General features: G+C 37.7%; 1 protein-coding gene across 1 annotated transcript in view; it reads right to left on the bottom strand.

The window, feature by feature from the left end:
* ATAD2 (ATPase family, AAA domain containing 2) overlaps nt 1-16,969 on the bottom strand; it is a 68,007-nt gene that overhangs the window by 6,782 nt on the left and 44,256 nt on the right. The window contains exons 15-23 of the mRNA XM_008588506.1: nt 16,390-16,480; nt 15,378-15,692; nt 14,533-14,665; nt 13,479-13,665; nt 12,606-12,791; nt 3,143-3,203; nt 1,871-1,993; nt 1,600-1,743; nt 552-947 (exon numbers count right to left, since the gene is read on the bottom strand). Of these exons, the coding sequence (XP_008586728.1) occupies nt 552-947; nt 1,600-1,743; nt 1,871-1,993; nt 3,143-3,203; nt 12,606-12,791; nt 13,479-13,665; nt 14,533-14,665; nt 15,378-15,692; nt 16,390-16,480 (1,636 nt within the window). The remainder of the gene's footprint in view (nt 1-551; nt 948-1,599; nt 1,744-1,870; nt 1,994-3,142; nt 3,204-12,605; nt 12,792-13,478; nt 13,666-14,532; nt 14,666-15,377; nt 15,693-16,389; nt 16,481-16,969) is intronic.

A 16,969-nucleotide genomic window follows, 5' to 3' on the forward strand; every position in this document is an offset into this window, starting at 1 on the left:
AGGATCATGGAGTAAATATAAATAATCTTGGACTTAACCTACAATCAGGGATAAAAGAATGATGGGGGTGGGTAAGAGTTGTTCCTTATTACTCAGCAAGAATCAGAGCAAACTGCTTATCTTGCTTAAAAATGAAAGGGTATCTATCCTGCCAACTTCTTAAAGCTGTATAGCCAGGCCCTGGGCTACATGCTTTAGATGGACTATTTTATTCAGTCCTCAAAATATCTCATTATCCAGCAACTATCTATCCCAATTTTGCAGATGAATAAACAAACTGGTAGGTTAAGTATCTTGCCTGAGGTCACATGCTACTAAGTCATGGACTGCAGGATCAAATCCAGGTCTGTTTGATGCCAAAGTGTACTTTTAACAATAGTGATTTATTAGCTCAATAGTAAGTAAAGATAGTGCTGGTTTTTTTCCTAATTAACTAACTTGTGCTCTGAAAGACAAGCAAAAAAGCAATAAATTGAGATATAATCAGTAATTTTGGAACTTTGAGCAAAACATCTTTTAAAATTAGTAACTTGCTTTTAATTGAGACTTACCTTTTGCTTCATTTTCATCAGAAATAGCTACTATCTGAGAGCTAGAAGTATCTCCATTGCAAACAATCTTATCTTTTCTCAATTCTATACATGCTGTTGTATTCCTAGATCCTTCAAGTTCATTCTCAATATTACAAGTATTTGAATTATTATTTCTCCATTCTAATTTGCTCTCAGAGAAATTTTGCTGCTTCTCATTTTCTTCCATTGAAGACTCTCCTGTGTTTCCAGTCTCATTATGGTCTACACTTGTATCTTGAGTTTCTTCTGTATCACTCTCAGTTTTGTCATCTGCAGCATTTTGGCTATGATCCTTTGCCTGGGAAATCTTCCTTCGCTTTGCTATGGTGCCTAAGTACCATTTCGACTTCTTGCGAATTCTTCTCTTCAACTGAGCTTCAAAGAATTTAAAGAAAAATGATGAAAGAATATTTGACAATTTTCTAAATTCTAAGAAAGATGGAAAAAACCCCCTGAAATATGAGAGGATAAAGAGTTTCAGAAACCACAGTATGGCTGGAATACAGAAGTAGACAGAAAAAAGTGGAGAAGTGGGCAAGGCCTAGATCACAAAAGGACCTGTCATTCTAAGGAGTTTAGACTTTATCATGAATAACTTTTTTAAAGTATTAAATAATTTTAAGGAGGGTAATGACATGATCTGTCTGATGCATAATTTAGGAAGATCCCTTTGGCAGCAGTATGAGAAATTAACAAGAAGAATGGCAAGACTTAAAATAGCCTACACTTATTATTGAGTGCTTACCATATACCACGAACTACACGTAAATCACACTGCAGTAGTACTAGGGAGAGGGGTAAAACCTAGGTAGCAGAAATGACAACAGGAGAATGGAGAACAGATTTGAAAGACATTAAGGAAGGAACTAACTTACATTCATTTCAAGAATGCAAAGCTGTCTTAATACTCGCAAAATCAATGTAATTAACTGCATTAATATAAATAAGGTAAACTGAGGAAGAAAAAAATGGCATTAGAAGAGAATAAAGGTTACAATTTCAAAAGTGAAATTACCCAAGTACTTACTAGGAGTGCTGCAAGCCATGGGAGTACTGGGAGTCTTTAGCTTTTCATTCTGCTCTGGATCTGATCTTTTATCACCAGCAAGGGTGGAATTTTGCTTTGGCATCACATGGTAGTAAGATGGGGCATATTTGGAGGAGCTACAACCTTATAAGTAGACATGTGGAATGTCAAAAAGGATTTCAAGATTTCAAAACCACATGAAGGACTAATTAAAAGAACTCAATACCTGACATCTGAAGCATCTTTTTCTGATGCCAAATCATTTTCCTACCTCTTTTCTTTCTAGATTCCTGAATTTCTTCACAAAGTTGCTCAAAGTCCTCATCAAGTTCTTCTTTAATTATTGCATAGGCAGTATCTCTTAAAGCACAGGCTCTATGCCTAATAAGACGATCTGAGAAATGAGTAAAAAAAAAAAATAATTCTTAATTTCCCCCTTTTAATAAGTTACCAAAAAATAAACTCAATGTATTGGGCTAAGATAGTAGTTATTACAATTCCTTTTTACTTTTACTGTGAATAGTAAAAGTTACTAGAATTGTGTTAGTTTGTTTTTGGTGCTTATCTAATGTTTTGGACATCTGATTCAATATGGCAGAGTAAACCCAAACAATGTTATTGTTCTGTCCTATTCAGGTCCCTTAGAAATATCAGAAAAAAGTAAGAATCAATCAATACCAAGACTAAACAACAACAACAACAAAAAGGGAAGGCTATTAGTGTCATTAGAGAAGCAGGAATGTGAAAGAATTTTGGAAGAGATACAGAGGATATTACTGTATTGACAGAGAAACTAAACAAAGACGAAACAGCAACCATAAATCCTAAGCTCAGAGTATAAGTGCTGCAAACTGAAATATGCTGTGAGGCAAAATGCAGGTATAATAAATGAAGGCAAGATCCCTTGAACTGCCAGATTTAGGGCAAGAGGCTTCAATACTCACTCCCAGGTTATGGCTGACATGAATAACTACAACATTGTATGGGATGTTACAGGGGACTTCTAACATGGCATTTGGGCCTGAAGAAAGGCAGGACAAAGTCTAAGCAGTGGCTCCCAAAGTGTGGTTCCTGGGCCCAGCAGCATCAGTATCATCTGAGAACTTGCTAGAAATGCAAATCCTCAGGCCCCATACCCTTTACCTACAGAATCAGAAACCCTAGAGATGGGGCCCAGTGATCTGTATCTTAAAAAGTCCTTTAGGCAATTTTTTTGTGTGTGTGTGTGACCGGTAAGGGGATTGCAACCCTTGGCTTGGTGTCACCGGCACTGCACTCAGCCAGTGAGCGCACCGGCCATCCCTATATGGGATCCGAACTTGCGGCGGGAGCGCCGCTGTGCTCCCAGCATTGCACTCTCTCGAGTGTGCCACGGGGCGGGCCCCTTTAGGCGATTCTGATGCCTACTAAAGTTTGAACACTACTGGTCTAAAGTAATTTTACATTGCCACAATAAACAGAAAGAAAAGCAACAGCAGCAGCATGACTGCACTGGAACAGAAAAGGCCCTCTGTCTCCAGGGTAACTGTTTCCTTCTTCCTACAATTAAGGGGTGTTCCCAGCTTGCTAGCTTGTTTCCCACTACTTACCTCCAGACCGCTGAACTACAGGGAAAAGCCTAGGAAGGAGACTGGTGAGCTTTTCAATTGTTGAAGCAACTCCCAGAAGTTCCCTATGCTAATCAATCTAATTTATAAGCACCACCAATTTAAAAACAGAAAGCCAATGTAATGGAGAATTAATGCAGGAAACAGAACTATTTAAAAAATGTATTTTGGGGCCGGCCCAGTGGTGCACTCGGGAGAGTGAGGCACTGGGAGCGCAGCAGCGCTCCTGCCGTGGTTCGGATCCTATATAGGGATGGCCAGTGCGCTCACTGGCTGAGTGCAGTGCAGGCGACACCAAGCCAAGGGTTGCAATCCCCTTACCGGTCACAAAAAAAGACAAAAAAAAAAAAATGTATTTTTTATCCACTGAGAGAGTTAAGAACTCTGCATCCATAAAACAATAATAGGAAGCTAGGAAAAAAGAAGCACCTGAGAAAACATTTCTTAGAAATGAAGTTGCAGTAAAAGACATCGTTAAAGATCCTTTACTTTATAAACTTTTATTTGTTAATAGAGGAGGTAGGTGAGACTAGAAAGGGCATACACATACAAAAAGGTCTGGAAAGATATCCCCAAACTTAAGTGTCCACCTTTGAAGAAAGAAAATGGGGGACTTAGATTTTTAAAATATTACTATTAGTAACTATTATACTATATTATTTTTGTAATATAAACTGTAATGTTGGGCCGGCCCAGTGGCGCACTGGATAGTGCGCCGCTTGGGAAGCGCGGCGGCGCTCCCGCCGAGGGTTCGGATCCCACATACAGACCGGTTCATTTAATACAACAGAAGGTTAGTATACAAAAAAAATTTTTTTTTTAAAAAAGATGATTGGTAAGGGGATCTTAACCCTTGACTTGGTGTTGTCAGACCCACGCTCTCCCAAGTGAGCTAACTGGCCATCCCTATATAGGGATCCGAACCCATGGCCTTGGTGTTATCAGCACCACACTCTCCCAAGTGAGCCACAGGCCAGCCCTATTATACACATATTTTTAAAAATTGTATAAGATAAAGAAATCATTTTTTAAAACAAGTCTTTTAAGTATGCTGGATTTATGTATAAACCATGTATGCAATATATTAGAAACTAAAAAACATGGGATCTTGGGCCGGCCCAGTGGCGCACTGCTACAGTGCGCCGCTTGGGAGCGCGGTGGCGCTCCCGCCGAGGGTTCGGATCCCACATACAGACTGGTTCCCGCTCACTGGCTGAGCGAGGTGCGGGTGCGACACCGAGGGTTGCGATCCCGTTGCCGGTCCCGGTCTGGTACGGGCGGGACACTGAGGGTTGCGATCCGTTGCCGGACACGAAAAAAGACAAAAAAAAGGAAGAAAAAAAAAAAAAAATGGGATCACTTTTAAAACTCAAGAATCCAAACTTCAATTAATATAGTAACCAACACGATAATATTTTATTTAAAAGGTTTGTTGAGATCAAGTAATTCACTTTCACAAGCCAAAGTGAGATGTGAAATATGAGAATGAGTGGTTGTTCAATAAAAATAAACAAGTGTTGACAAGGATATGGAGAAATTTGGAAGCCTTGTGGTTTGCTGGTAGGAATGTAAAATGGTGCAGCCACCGTGGAAAACAGTATGGTGGTTTCTCAAAAAGTTAAACATAGAGTCAGTAACATGACCCAGCAATTCTATTTCTAGGTATATATCCAAAAGAACTGAAAACAAATACTCAAACAGGCACTTGCACACCAATAATCATAGCAGTACTATTCACAAAAGCCAGTAGGTGAAGAACGACCCAAATGTCCAACACCAGAAGAATGGATAGACAAAATGTGGTATATACATATAATGAAATATTATTCAGCCTAAAAAAGAATAACATCTGAACACATTGTACATGAGTGAAACTTGAAGATATTATGTTAAGTGCAATAAGATAGACACACAAAAACAAATATTTTATGATTCTACTTATATGAGGTACCTAGAATAGGTAAATTCAGACGCAAAGGGAGTTATTGTTTAATAGGTATAGAAATTCTGCTTGTGATAAAAAAGTTCTGGAAATAGAGAGTGGTGATGATTGATCAACATTGTGAATGTACTTAATGCCACTAAATGGCATGCTTAAAAATGATAAATTCTGTTATGTATATTTTACTGCAAAAAAAATTAAATAAAATAAAGCAAAACAGATTCCAAAAGGATGTTTCAAGACAAACTTCTAGAACTTTCCCAGTATAATTATTATTATTATTTATTATTGGATAATGTTCATAACCAGTATATTTCTTGTGTACTTTGTTTAGGGTGTCTTTGATGTAGAGAAGTTCACATTTACGACTTTTTTTTTTTTTTTTTTTGTCTTTTGTCTTTTTCCATGTCCGGCAACGGATCACAACCCTCAGTGTTGCCCCCGTACCGGACCGGGGACCGGCAATGGGACCGCAACCCTCGGCGTTGCTCCCGCGCCTCACTCAGCCAGTGAGCGGGAACCGGTCTGTATGTGGGATCCGAACCCTCGGGCGGGAGCGCCGCCGCGCTTCCCAAGCAGCGCACTATCCAGTGCACCACCGGGCCGGCCCCCACATTTACGACTTTTGCATTTCCTGACTTGCACAGTTTTCTATGCTCCAAGATTATTGCTATGGTTGGAATATTTGTGTCCCCCTGAAAATTCACATTGAAACTTAATTCTCAATACAACAGTATCAAGAGGTGGGGACCTTTAGGAGATAATTAGGCCATGAGAGATCTACCCTCATGAATAGGATTAGTTTCCTATAAAAGGGCTGGCAGGAACTAGGGAAGCCCCTTCTTGCCCTTGCACCATTTGAAGACAGTGTTCGTCACTTCTGCCATGAGAGGACACAGCAACAAGGCACTATCTTGGAAGCAGAGAGCAGCCCTCACCAGACACAGAACCTGCTGGTGCCTTGATCTTGAACTTCTCAGCCCCCAGAACTGTGAGAAATACATTTCCACTGTTTATAAATTACCCAGTCTAAGGTATTTTGTTATAGTAGCATAAATAAACTAAGACACTTATGAAAATGTTTTTCTCTAGTACTTTTTGATATAAAAAATTTCCTCCTGTTGTTCCAATATCATTTAAGAAATGACTATATTTCTGCTAATTCATTTACTAAATAACAGTGTATACAAAGGTCTACTAATGCACTGTATAATCCATTAATTTATCCATTCTGGCTCAAATTCCAGTTTTAATTACTGTAGCTTTATGGTATGCTTTGATATTTTGTGGACCAAGAATCTCATTGTTTTTTTCAAAATTTTCTTAGAAATTCAAGTACCTTTTTCTTCTACTTTAAATTTTAGAACCCACTTACATTTTCTTGGAATCTTTTATTGGAATTTGTACCTTTCCCCCTCCTTCTGCTGGCCTGGAAGTTACATGTTGTATTTCTATTCTTCTGGTGTTACAAGTTTTTTTTTTTCTTCTTCTTTTTTTGTCTTTTTTCGTGACCGGTAACGGGATCACCACCCTCAGTGTCGCGCCCGTACCGCGACTGGCAACGGGATCGCAACCCTCGGTGTCGCACCCGCACCGCACTCAACTAGTGAGCGGACCGGTCTCTATATATGGGATCCGAACCCTCTGCACTCTACCAAGTGTGCCACCGAGCCGGCCCAAGTGTTAAAAGTTTTAATAGACATACTTAAGCTTCTTTTTCTACCAAAGTCTAAAGTTAATCAGTATCCACATGGACAAAAATCTGAATATGCTTTCACTTCTCTCCTCTCCACTTCACTATGCCCTTCCTGCTACTTCAAGTTCAGACCAACTTAGTTTCACATTCCTTTAAAAAAAAAACACAAAAATCCTAACACAATTTTGTAATTATAAGCTTTACCGTCTTCTTTGATCATTGCTTCTTGTATACTACTTCTACAAAATAAAAAACCCAAAAGGAGAAATAATTCTTTAATAATCCTTCCAGTCACGGGTTTATGGGTTTAGGGTTTATGGATTTCTTAGACATTGTATATTCAAAAATATCTTTATTTTGCCCTCTCATTCAAATGCTAACTTGGTTGGGCAAAAAATTATAGGTTGATATTCTTTTTCTTCAGAACTGTGAAAATATTGCTTCATTGTCTCCTTAGTAGCCAGTGTTACCAATGAGAATGTAGAAACATTTTATTTTCCATCCTTTGTAGTAATGTTTTTTCTTTTGGAAGATTTTTAGATTTTTCTCTATACCTTTGGCCTTGCCAAAGGTGTGGGCCCTTTTGTACCCATCATACAACACAGAGACCTTTTAAATCTGAAGACTTATGGTATTTAACTCTACAAAATGTTCTTCTATTGTGTGAGTATTTTCTCTCCTACATTTCTTGTGTTCACCTCCCATAAATCCCATTAAATAGATATTAGACCTCAATCTATCTCCTTCATTTCTTTTAACTTTTTCTTCATACTTTTCAAGTCTTTGTACTTGTATTACACACAGTAAGAATTACTGGTTTCATAATCTCCTGTCTTGCTAATTTACTTATTTGTGTCTCCTCCTTTTCAGCTCTAGGGTTTTTTCTCCCCCTTTTAGGGAGATTATTTCATTTATAATGTCTCCAATTGGTTCTTTGTCACAAATGTCTGTTTGTGATACATGGATATGATTATCCATGGGGTTATCCTTTCTCAAATGCTTTATATGTTCTTTTTTGCCTTTGAAATCTAATTGTCCCTAGAGGCTTTTTCTGTTTATTCTTGCTTCCACCTTCAGTGATTATGGAAGAAGCTAGCCTATACTGGAAACAGAATGTGCCTGTAACTTGCCTTCTGGGCACAGGGTCTGCCCATTTCTCCTGGTATCAGCAGCCATATATAAGGCACTGCCGCTTTGCTGTACTAGTCCTACAGCCCAACCTCACAGCTCACCCTGCTGACTGCTCCTTGGTATAGGAGCTGAAAGTGAAAAAAAACCAATTATCTCAGAGTTGTCCAAGGGCTCTTTCAACTCCTAGCACTGACCCAGAGCTAGAAACCGCTTTGCTGTACTAGTCCTACAGCCCAACCTCACAGCTCACCCTGCTGACTGCTCCTTGGTATAGGAGCTGAAAGTGAAAAAAAAACAATTATCTCAGAGTTGTCCAAGGGCTCTTTCAACTCCTAGCACTGACCCAGAGCTAGAAACCACTTCCACATTTCAAAGTAGTCCTTTCATGCACATGCTCTGAACTGTGGTTAGCTTTATCAGTCTAATCCCCACTGCTCTATCTTTTATGGATTTATAAAAATTTCTAATTCACTGATGGCATTCCTTCTCATCTTTCCATAATGCTCTTAGTTATTAGGGTCCACTTATGTTCACGCATAGAAATAGCCATTTTCTGACGGCAGTTTTGAGATGGACAAACTTTGATGTAGTTAATAATGGAACGCAGGGCATCCCTCATATATTATATAGTCCAATGCTATATAGACAGTATCCCTGAATCACTGAAAATTATTTAAGAGGGATGGATGGTTGGTTAGCTCAGTTGGTTAGAGCATGGTGCTGATAAAACCAAGGTCCAGGGTTCAATCCCTATACCGGTCAGCTGCCAAAAAATAAAAAAATAAAAACAAAAACTATATGAGACTCCAGGTGGACTCACTTATTTGCATCCATACAAAGTAGATGATTCATTTATAAAAATTAGCAATTACAGCTGGTCTAGGTACAGTGGTGTTTACAACCAATTGATCATAACCAGTTACAGATTTCTTTCTTTTTTCTCTACTCCCATTGCCTCACTTGACTGGTCTTTAAAAAAAAAAAAGCAATTCCCAGTCCTGTACCTATTCCCCCCACTGTACAGTGTAGGGTAATGGGACACTTTACCCAGTTTACAATTGTATGCTTAGGAAATACTGCCCTAAGAAAAAAAAGAAGCTATCCTTTAAGAAAAGATCTTTTAGTACAGAATTCCTATATTCTCAATAAAGTTTCTCCAGATAAAAATGATTATATTTTTCAATCCCTCTTCATCCATATAAAGAAAGTTCAGCTAGTTTGTTTTACTTGTTACGAATAGTATAAACTCATTATCTTTATTCCAAACTTCAAAATGATTAACAAAGTATTAACTGACAGTAAGCACAATAAGCCAATGTTATAATATGGCTACTAAATAGTAATTCTTCTTTACTCTGTGTTAATCAGAACATTGCTACAGTACTTCACTCATTCTGCTGTGGTCTTTAAAAAGAAACAGAAAAAATATTCAGTAGAGTGACTAGAATTTTGAAGAAATTTCAAATAGGTGTAATGTGTAGCAGAGCTCGTTATTAACCCACTCCATGTCCTCTTTATTTGGCACAATGCTATCTCGTATTTCCTAGCCTCCCTTGCAGTGACATATGGCTATGTAACTGAGTTTTAGCCAAAAGAATGTGAGAAGAAATGATACACAGCACTTCCAGATCAGACGCACGCAAGGGCCAATTCTTTCAGCTGGCTGGAATGAAAGCAACCTTGAAAGTGACATGATGAAAAGGAGTGCTGTGGTCTAAATGTATGTGCCCTCCAAAGCTCATGTGGGAGCTTGATTCCCAATGTGGGAAGTGTTGAAAGATGGGGCCTTTAAGAGGTGATTAAATTATATGGACTACGTTCTCATGAATGGATTAATCCACTAAGAGAGTAATGGGTTATTGGTTTAATAGGTTATCATGGGTATGGATTGGCTGTATAATGAGAGCACATGAAAGTGCTATAGCCGTTTTTGCCATGTGATACCCTGTATCGCCTTGGGACTCTGTGAGAGCCCCCATGAAGAAGAAGGCCCTCACCTGATGTGTCCCCTGAACATCAGACTTCTCAGCCTACAAAACTGTAAAAAATAAATTTCTTTTTTTTTGTAAACTGCCCAGCTTCAGGCATTATGTTATAAGTGACAGAAAACAGACTAGCACAATAAGAAAGTCTCTCTCAGCCTGAATGTCTGAATGACTGCATGGTGAAGGGTAGACCCACCTGTCTAGTCACCTGCCTAGTATTGTTAACTGTGTTAAGACATAAACTTCTATTTCATTAATAACCCTAATGAACACATCATATCATACAAGAAATGATTAATTAGTATGAAGAAGCCTGGCTCAGAGTACAGAGATAGAAAGGAACATTATATTATGTATATATCATATATATATATATATATGTATATATGTAAATAAATATATATATATATATGTAAATAAATACATATTAGTATGAAGAAGCCTGGCTCAGAGTACAGAGATAGAAAGGAACATTATATTATGTATATATCATATATATATATATATGTATATATGTAAATAAATATATATATATATATGTAAATAAATACATCAAATATACAAAGAGTTGTCATGATCAAGACATACTAGACCTGTTCCATATGCTATCTGGGAAACAAATAGAGATTAAAAAATGGAAGCCTCTCAAAATAAGTTGGATTTTTAGGAATCAGAGCTAACAAGCAGAACTGCAGAAAATGTTTCAAGGTGGGATATCCACATAAAGGAGAGACTGTAAGGGAGAGTCCTGAACTAGATAATTAACTAAACTAGAAATCTTTAAGGATCCTCCTCACCCAAAGAGTCTACACTATAAACTTTATTTTTATTTCCTGGCTTATTCAACTTTCAGTTTCATCATCAATTATTAAAACAGAGCCATCAGGGACATAATCTTGTCCTCCTCAACCTCATTTCTTCCTACACTGCCCCTTACTTACTTTCCTCTAGCCACCCTGACCTTCTTGTAATTTTTCTAAAAAGCCAGACACAGTTCTGCCTCAGGGACTCTGCACTTGCTTTTTCCTCTCTCAGGAGGTTTTGCTTCACAGATACCCAAATGATTCACTACCTTACCTTTTTCAGGTCTCTGCTCAAATGTCATCATCTTGCTGAGGCCTTACCTAGTCTATTTTTAACATTGTAACCCTACCCACACTCTTTTGGCACTACTTAGCTAAATTTTTCTCACTCATAATAGTTACTATTATATATTTTTAAAATTTATTTATGTCTCTCTCCCCCTCAGCTAATATGGTAACCCTATATATGTAAGGAGGATCAAGTTTTTGTCTATATTGCTCAATATATTTTCTAGATTCCCAGTGCCTAGAACCATGCCTGACACAGAGTAAGCACTCAAAAAAATATTTCTTTAGGAAGTATTTGAATTGATCTTCCTACTAATGTTTTAAAAACTGTGCAAACCAATTTTGTCAAAGGTAAGGAAAAAAGCACTTATTAAACCATTCATTAAAAGAAAATACACAGAAGTTCCCAATATGTTTATTATGTATGCTGCGGATCAGAGGTGGGGAAAAAAGTCCCTGACCTCATGTACTATATGCATTCTAACAGAAGAGACAGAGTCAAGCAAATTAATACATAATGGCACGCAGCAATAAAAATAAAGTAGGGAAAGGGAAAAAAAGAGTGATGGATAGAGGAGCTACAATTGAGAAACTGATCAAGGAAGACCTCTCTGATGTAATACTTGAGCAGAGACCTGACAAAAACAAAGGATCACACCAGCAAGTATGTAGGGAAGAGCATTCCAGATAGAAGAAGCATGAACTTTTTGTTCACTATTAATAGTTGTCTAAATTGGCACAAACTTAAAGGAGAATAATTTGGAACTGATAAAAATGTTAAACATATATGCTCTTTTTTTTTTTCCTTTTTGTCTTTTTTTCGTGTCCGGCAACGGATCGCAACCCTCAGTGTCGCGCCCGTACCGGACCGGGACCGGCAACGGAATCGCAACCCTCAGTGTTGCACCCACACCTCGCTCAGCCAGTGAGCGGGAACCGGTCTGTATGTGGGATCCGAACCCTCGGCGGGAGCGCCGCCACACTCCCAAGCAGCGCACTGTAGCAGTGCGCCATCGGGCCGGCCCATCATATATGCTCTTTGATGCAGCTACCGCTATTCCATTTCTGGGAATCAATACTAGAAAAATCCACATAGTAATGCTCATACAAATTAAAACGTAAGGATGCCTACTATAGCAGTTCAATAGAAAAAAACTGGAAAACAACTAAAACACCTATCAACAGGGATATGAATAAATTATGCTACATCAAGCCAACAGAAAATGCCATGAGGCTCTTAAAAGGAAACTTAAGTACTGACAAATATACAAGACATACTGATAAGTGGATAAAGCAAATTGCATAATAATATGCATCACATAATTCCATTTTTTTAGGAGAAAAAAATTATAATGCATTCTTACTATATACAGACACATATACACATGCCATCTTTCCCAATGAGCACATCCACCAAATAGTTAACAATGGTATCTTTCATTCTTTATCATTTTATTCACCTTCCATAGCACTTGAATTTTTATAAAAGTTATTACTACTTTGGTACAAACAACTCTCTTTTTAAAGTATAATAATTTTGCCCCCATAAATTACCTCTTCAGGCAGAGCAGAATGGGGTTTGTCAGAAGTTGCAAGTAGTAAAACTGGAGCAAATGAAGGAATATTCTGTAATAATGTGGTAAATGTGGCTTTGAGTGTTGGTCCAACTATTTCCCACCACAAGTGGATATGTGGAACATACACTATACTTGGTGCTGTTCTCTTAGCTTCACGAATCATCTAGCAGAGGGGGAAAAAAATCATATTCAGTTAGAGAGTTGGCACATTAGTAATGCTAGTTCTATTAGTCTGAAACAATGTTTAACTTCCTGGAATTATCATATAAAACCCACAAGTTTTTAAAATGCTTTCCCCAAATCCCGCAACCTTGTTTTTAAGTGTTTCGCAAAAGTCTAATTTTTTAGAAAACATAACTACTTTAAGCAACTAGAAAACAGCTCAAGAAATCTAAAAGACTTTTTTGTTGTGGTAACCAAGGTTAAACAAAAAAATATAAAATACTTTACATAAAAAAATTAAATATAAACAATAGCAAAAACAGAAACCACAGAATATCTGAATGATTACTAAGGAGCAGTTACTATTTTGAGTACTTTACTCATCTAATTCTCACAACAGCCTTCTGGGGTAAATACTGTTATCATCTCCATTCTGCAAATGAGGAAAACGAGACAGAGAGATATAATAACTTTCCTAAGGTCACATAAACATTAAGTTATGGCCATGGGATTTAAACCCATATTCTTTAATAACTAAGCAATTCTGCATAGTTCCATCTTATAAACCTGAAGTTAGAAATCAGAAAGACAAAAAAACACAATGCAAAAAGAATGCAGCAATTCCAGATTTTGTCTCTGGAAGACTGCTTTGTCTTATAACTTATTTGTTTGGGCAACAATGAATTACCTGAGCACATGTTTCTTCAGGAGACGTAGCACTGACTCCAAAAAGAACAGGAATATCTAATGTATATACGGTAAACTTTTCCAAAGCATGGATGACAGCTGGTGCCAGGTGAGAACCCTGCCCAAATCCTGGTTCTCCCACTATCAATATTCTCGGTCGAAAAGACATAGGTTGGTAATAAGCATTTCTGAAAGAAATAATTAAGAACCTATGTTTAAAAAAAAAAAGTTTAAATGTTTTCCCCCAAGTTATCAATTTTGAACTTTCATAGGTCAAAAGTCTATATGGCCAGTCAATCATAATAACACGGTTCACACAGTTTCTGGAAACAACTGAGCCCCCATAGATTTTTTTTTTTTTTTTTTTTAAAACAACCGGGTGGTTCTCCCACTATCAATATTCTCGGTCGAAAAGACATAGGTTGGTAATAAGCATTTCTGAAAGAAATAATTAAGAACCTATGTTTAAAAAAAAAAAGTTTAAATGTTTTCCCCCAAGTTATCAATTTTGAACTTTCATAGGTCAAAAGTCTATATGGCCAGTCAATCATAATAACACGGTTCACACAGTTTCTGGAAACAACTGAGCCCCCATAGATTTTTTTTTTTTTTTTTTAAGACAACCGGTAAGGGGATCTTAAACCTTGGCTTGGTGTTGTCAGCACCACGCTCAGCCAGTAAGCAAACCAGCCATCCCTATATAGGATCCAAACCTGTGGCCTTGGTGTTATCAGCACTACACTCTCCTGAGTGAGCCACGGGCAGGCCCTCCCCATAGATTTTTAGGAATACTTTTTTTTTTGGTGGCTGGCCAGTATGGGGATTCAAATCCTTGACGTTAGTGACCCTTAGATCCAAACCCTTGGCCACATGCTCTAAATGAATATTTTATATAGTGAAATTTCTACTATAGTGACAACTGTAACAAAAAAATTTCTGATATTTTAACTTAAATAACAAGCAGATTAACTAGCATCTTTTATCTTTTCAACAACAAATTCATTTATTTTTAGCTATTTACACACCAAAAAAGTTCATTTGCAAGGAAAATATACCTATTCAAATGAAGAAAATTAAAATTTTCTTTTGCCTTATTAAAGGATTTCTGAGAAATTCCATTTTCATAAACTGATGGAACATCATCATCACTATATGCCAAGTCACTTTCTAGCAGAGGACAAGAAATATCTATAAAATAAAAAAATTATACATTATTAACTTTTTTGATTGCAATAATAAGTCTTCATGTAATGCTTCAGTTAGCAAATTGGCATAATTCAACGAAAAAAAAAATTTTTTTTTAAAAAGATGACCGGTAAGGGGATCTTAACCCTTGACTTGGTGTTGTCAGCACCACGCTCACCCAGTGAGCTAACCAGCCATCCCTATATGGGATCCGAACCCGTGGCCTTAGTGTTATCAGCACTGCACTCTACCGAGTGAGCCACGGGCCGGCCCCAACGAAAAAAAAAATTTTTTTTTTTTCTTTTTTCTAAAGATGACCTGTAAGGGGATCTCAACCCTTGACTTGGTGTTCTCAGCACCACGCTCAGCCAGTGAGCAAACCGGCCATCCATATATAGGATCCGAACCTGTGGCCTTGGTGTTATCAGCACCGCACTCTCCCGAGTGAGCCACAGGCCGGCCCTCCAACGAAAATTTTTTAAGCATCAAAATATTTGTGTAGATATGAGTAACAAAGTAAATATAAAAATGCATTCCAAACTTAAAAGAGATTAAGGGTAATCTGTGAAGTAAATTTCCTTCATGTATCTCAGGTTAAAGCACAGCCATTGTTTTTAAGATTCTTTTACAAAGAAACATTTCTGGGATATATAAAAACATGTTTCATTTTACTAATTATGAAAACGAATTTTAAATGGTCAATCAAGTTTTATACCTGAGTCTAATGCTTTATTTGTTCTGATTTTCGCATGTGGAAATACTTTGTACAGGGCTTCTAAGATCTTGTGAACAGTGCTTTGAAGGAGTGGTTTCACGATGGTGGACAAAGCCTGCCCAGGTGATGTTACAGCTCTTTGGGAGGCCGGTATCATCTTTTGCATAGCTACCTCAAAATCCTTAGCTGAGATATTAATTGAAGAGAGATCCAACTGTAGTTTCTCACTAGTTGTATAGATCTGTGGATAGCGTCGACGTAGAGCACATAAAGCAGCTTCAGAGCATATTGACTTAATATCTGCACCACAGTATCCTGTTCAAAGCACAGGAAAAAATGACCAAACAAACAAAAAAATCCTATTAGCATGACCATGCTTAAAAGAAAATTAAGTCAGCCTAGCAATATAGTAACAAAATATTTAGGAGTAATAAGACTAAAATCTCTCATTTATCCAGTAAACTTACATGGTAGCAATAACTAATAACAAATAAATCAACTTTTGTGAGTGAAATAAGCAAGCACTACATATAGCATAGGTGTCAAAAGCAAGAGTTTTAAAATCAGATAGACTATGTTCAAATTCCAGTTTGTCATTACCAGCTGTATGATCTTTTGAGAATCACTTACGCTCTCCAGCCATTTCTGCATCTCTAAAATGGAGATAATGCTACCTACTTCACAGGACTAACGTGAAAATTACATGAAATTATATATACATATATATATATATGTAAAAATGCTTAACAGGATGACTAGGAAAACGTAAACGATCAGTAGAGGAGAGCATTACTACCACCCACGTTTCTCTCAAATTCCCCCAATGGATGGCCAACTTGTCAAATGTCTCTATGTAATATGCATGACTTGTGAGAAGAAAACATGCCACAAATAAGAGCTGAGAAACACATATAACCATGTATTTCTTTAAACATAACCTTGCAAGACTACAACTTTTTCCATCTTTGAAATGAATATAATATTTCTCTTAACTGCTTAAAACAATATTTACCAACACAGTTTTCTGCTAGCTCTTCCAGAAATATGTCCAGTGGTTTGGGATTCCAATCTCTTGTGTGAATCTTTAGAATCTCTTTTCGTGCCTATGAATAAAAACGATTTTTTTACAACCATAAAAATACAGTGCTATTCAGATTAGAATGATTTCTTTTTTTTTCCCCCCTTTTTGTCTTTTTTACTGACCGGTAACGGGATCGCAACCCTCGGTGTCGTGCCCGCACCGCGCTCAGCCAGTGAGCGGGAACCGGTCTCCACATGGGATCCGAACCCTCAGCGGGAGCGCCGCCAAGCTCCCAAGCAGCGCACTCTCCAGTGCGCCACCGGGCCAGCCCAAGAATAATTTCAATTTAAAAACTTTTGCTTATCTAAAATTTAAAGTAATCAATACCTAATATAAACAGAAATATGAAACAGAAAATGAGAAAAAAAGATGTATTTGTAAGAGTTTTAAAAAACTTAGTTTCCGGGCCGGCCCAGTGGCGCACTGGAGAGTGCGCCGCTTGGGAGCACGGCGGCGCTCCCACTGAGGGTTTGGATCCCATGTGGAGACCGGTTCCTGCTCACTGGCTGAG

The sequence above is a fragment of the Galeopterus variegatus genome, unplaced genomic scaffold (genome assembly GCF_000696425.1).
Source record: "Galeopterus variegatus unplaced genomic scaffold, G_variegatus-3.0.2 Scaffold4865, whole genome shotgun sequence".
Classification (NCBI taxonomy): domain Eukaryota; kingdom Metazoa; phylum Chordata; class Mammalia; order Dermoptera; family Cynocephalidae; genus Galeopterus; species Galeopterus variegatus.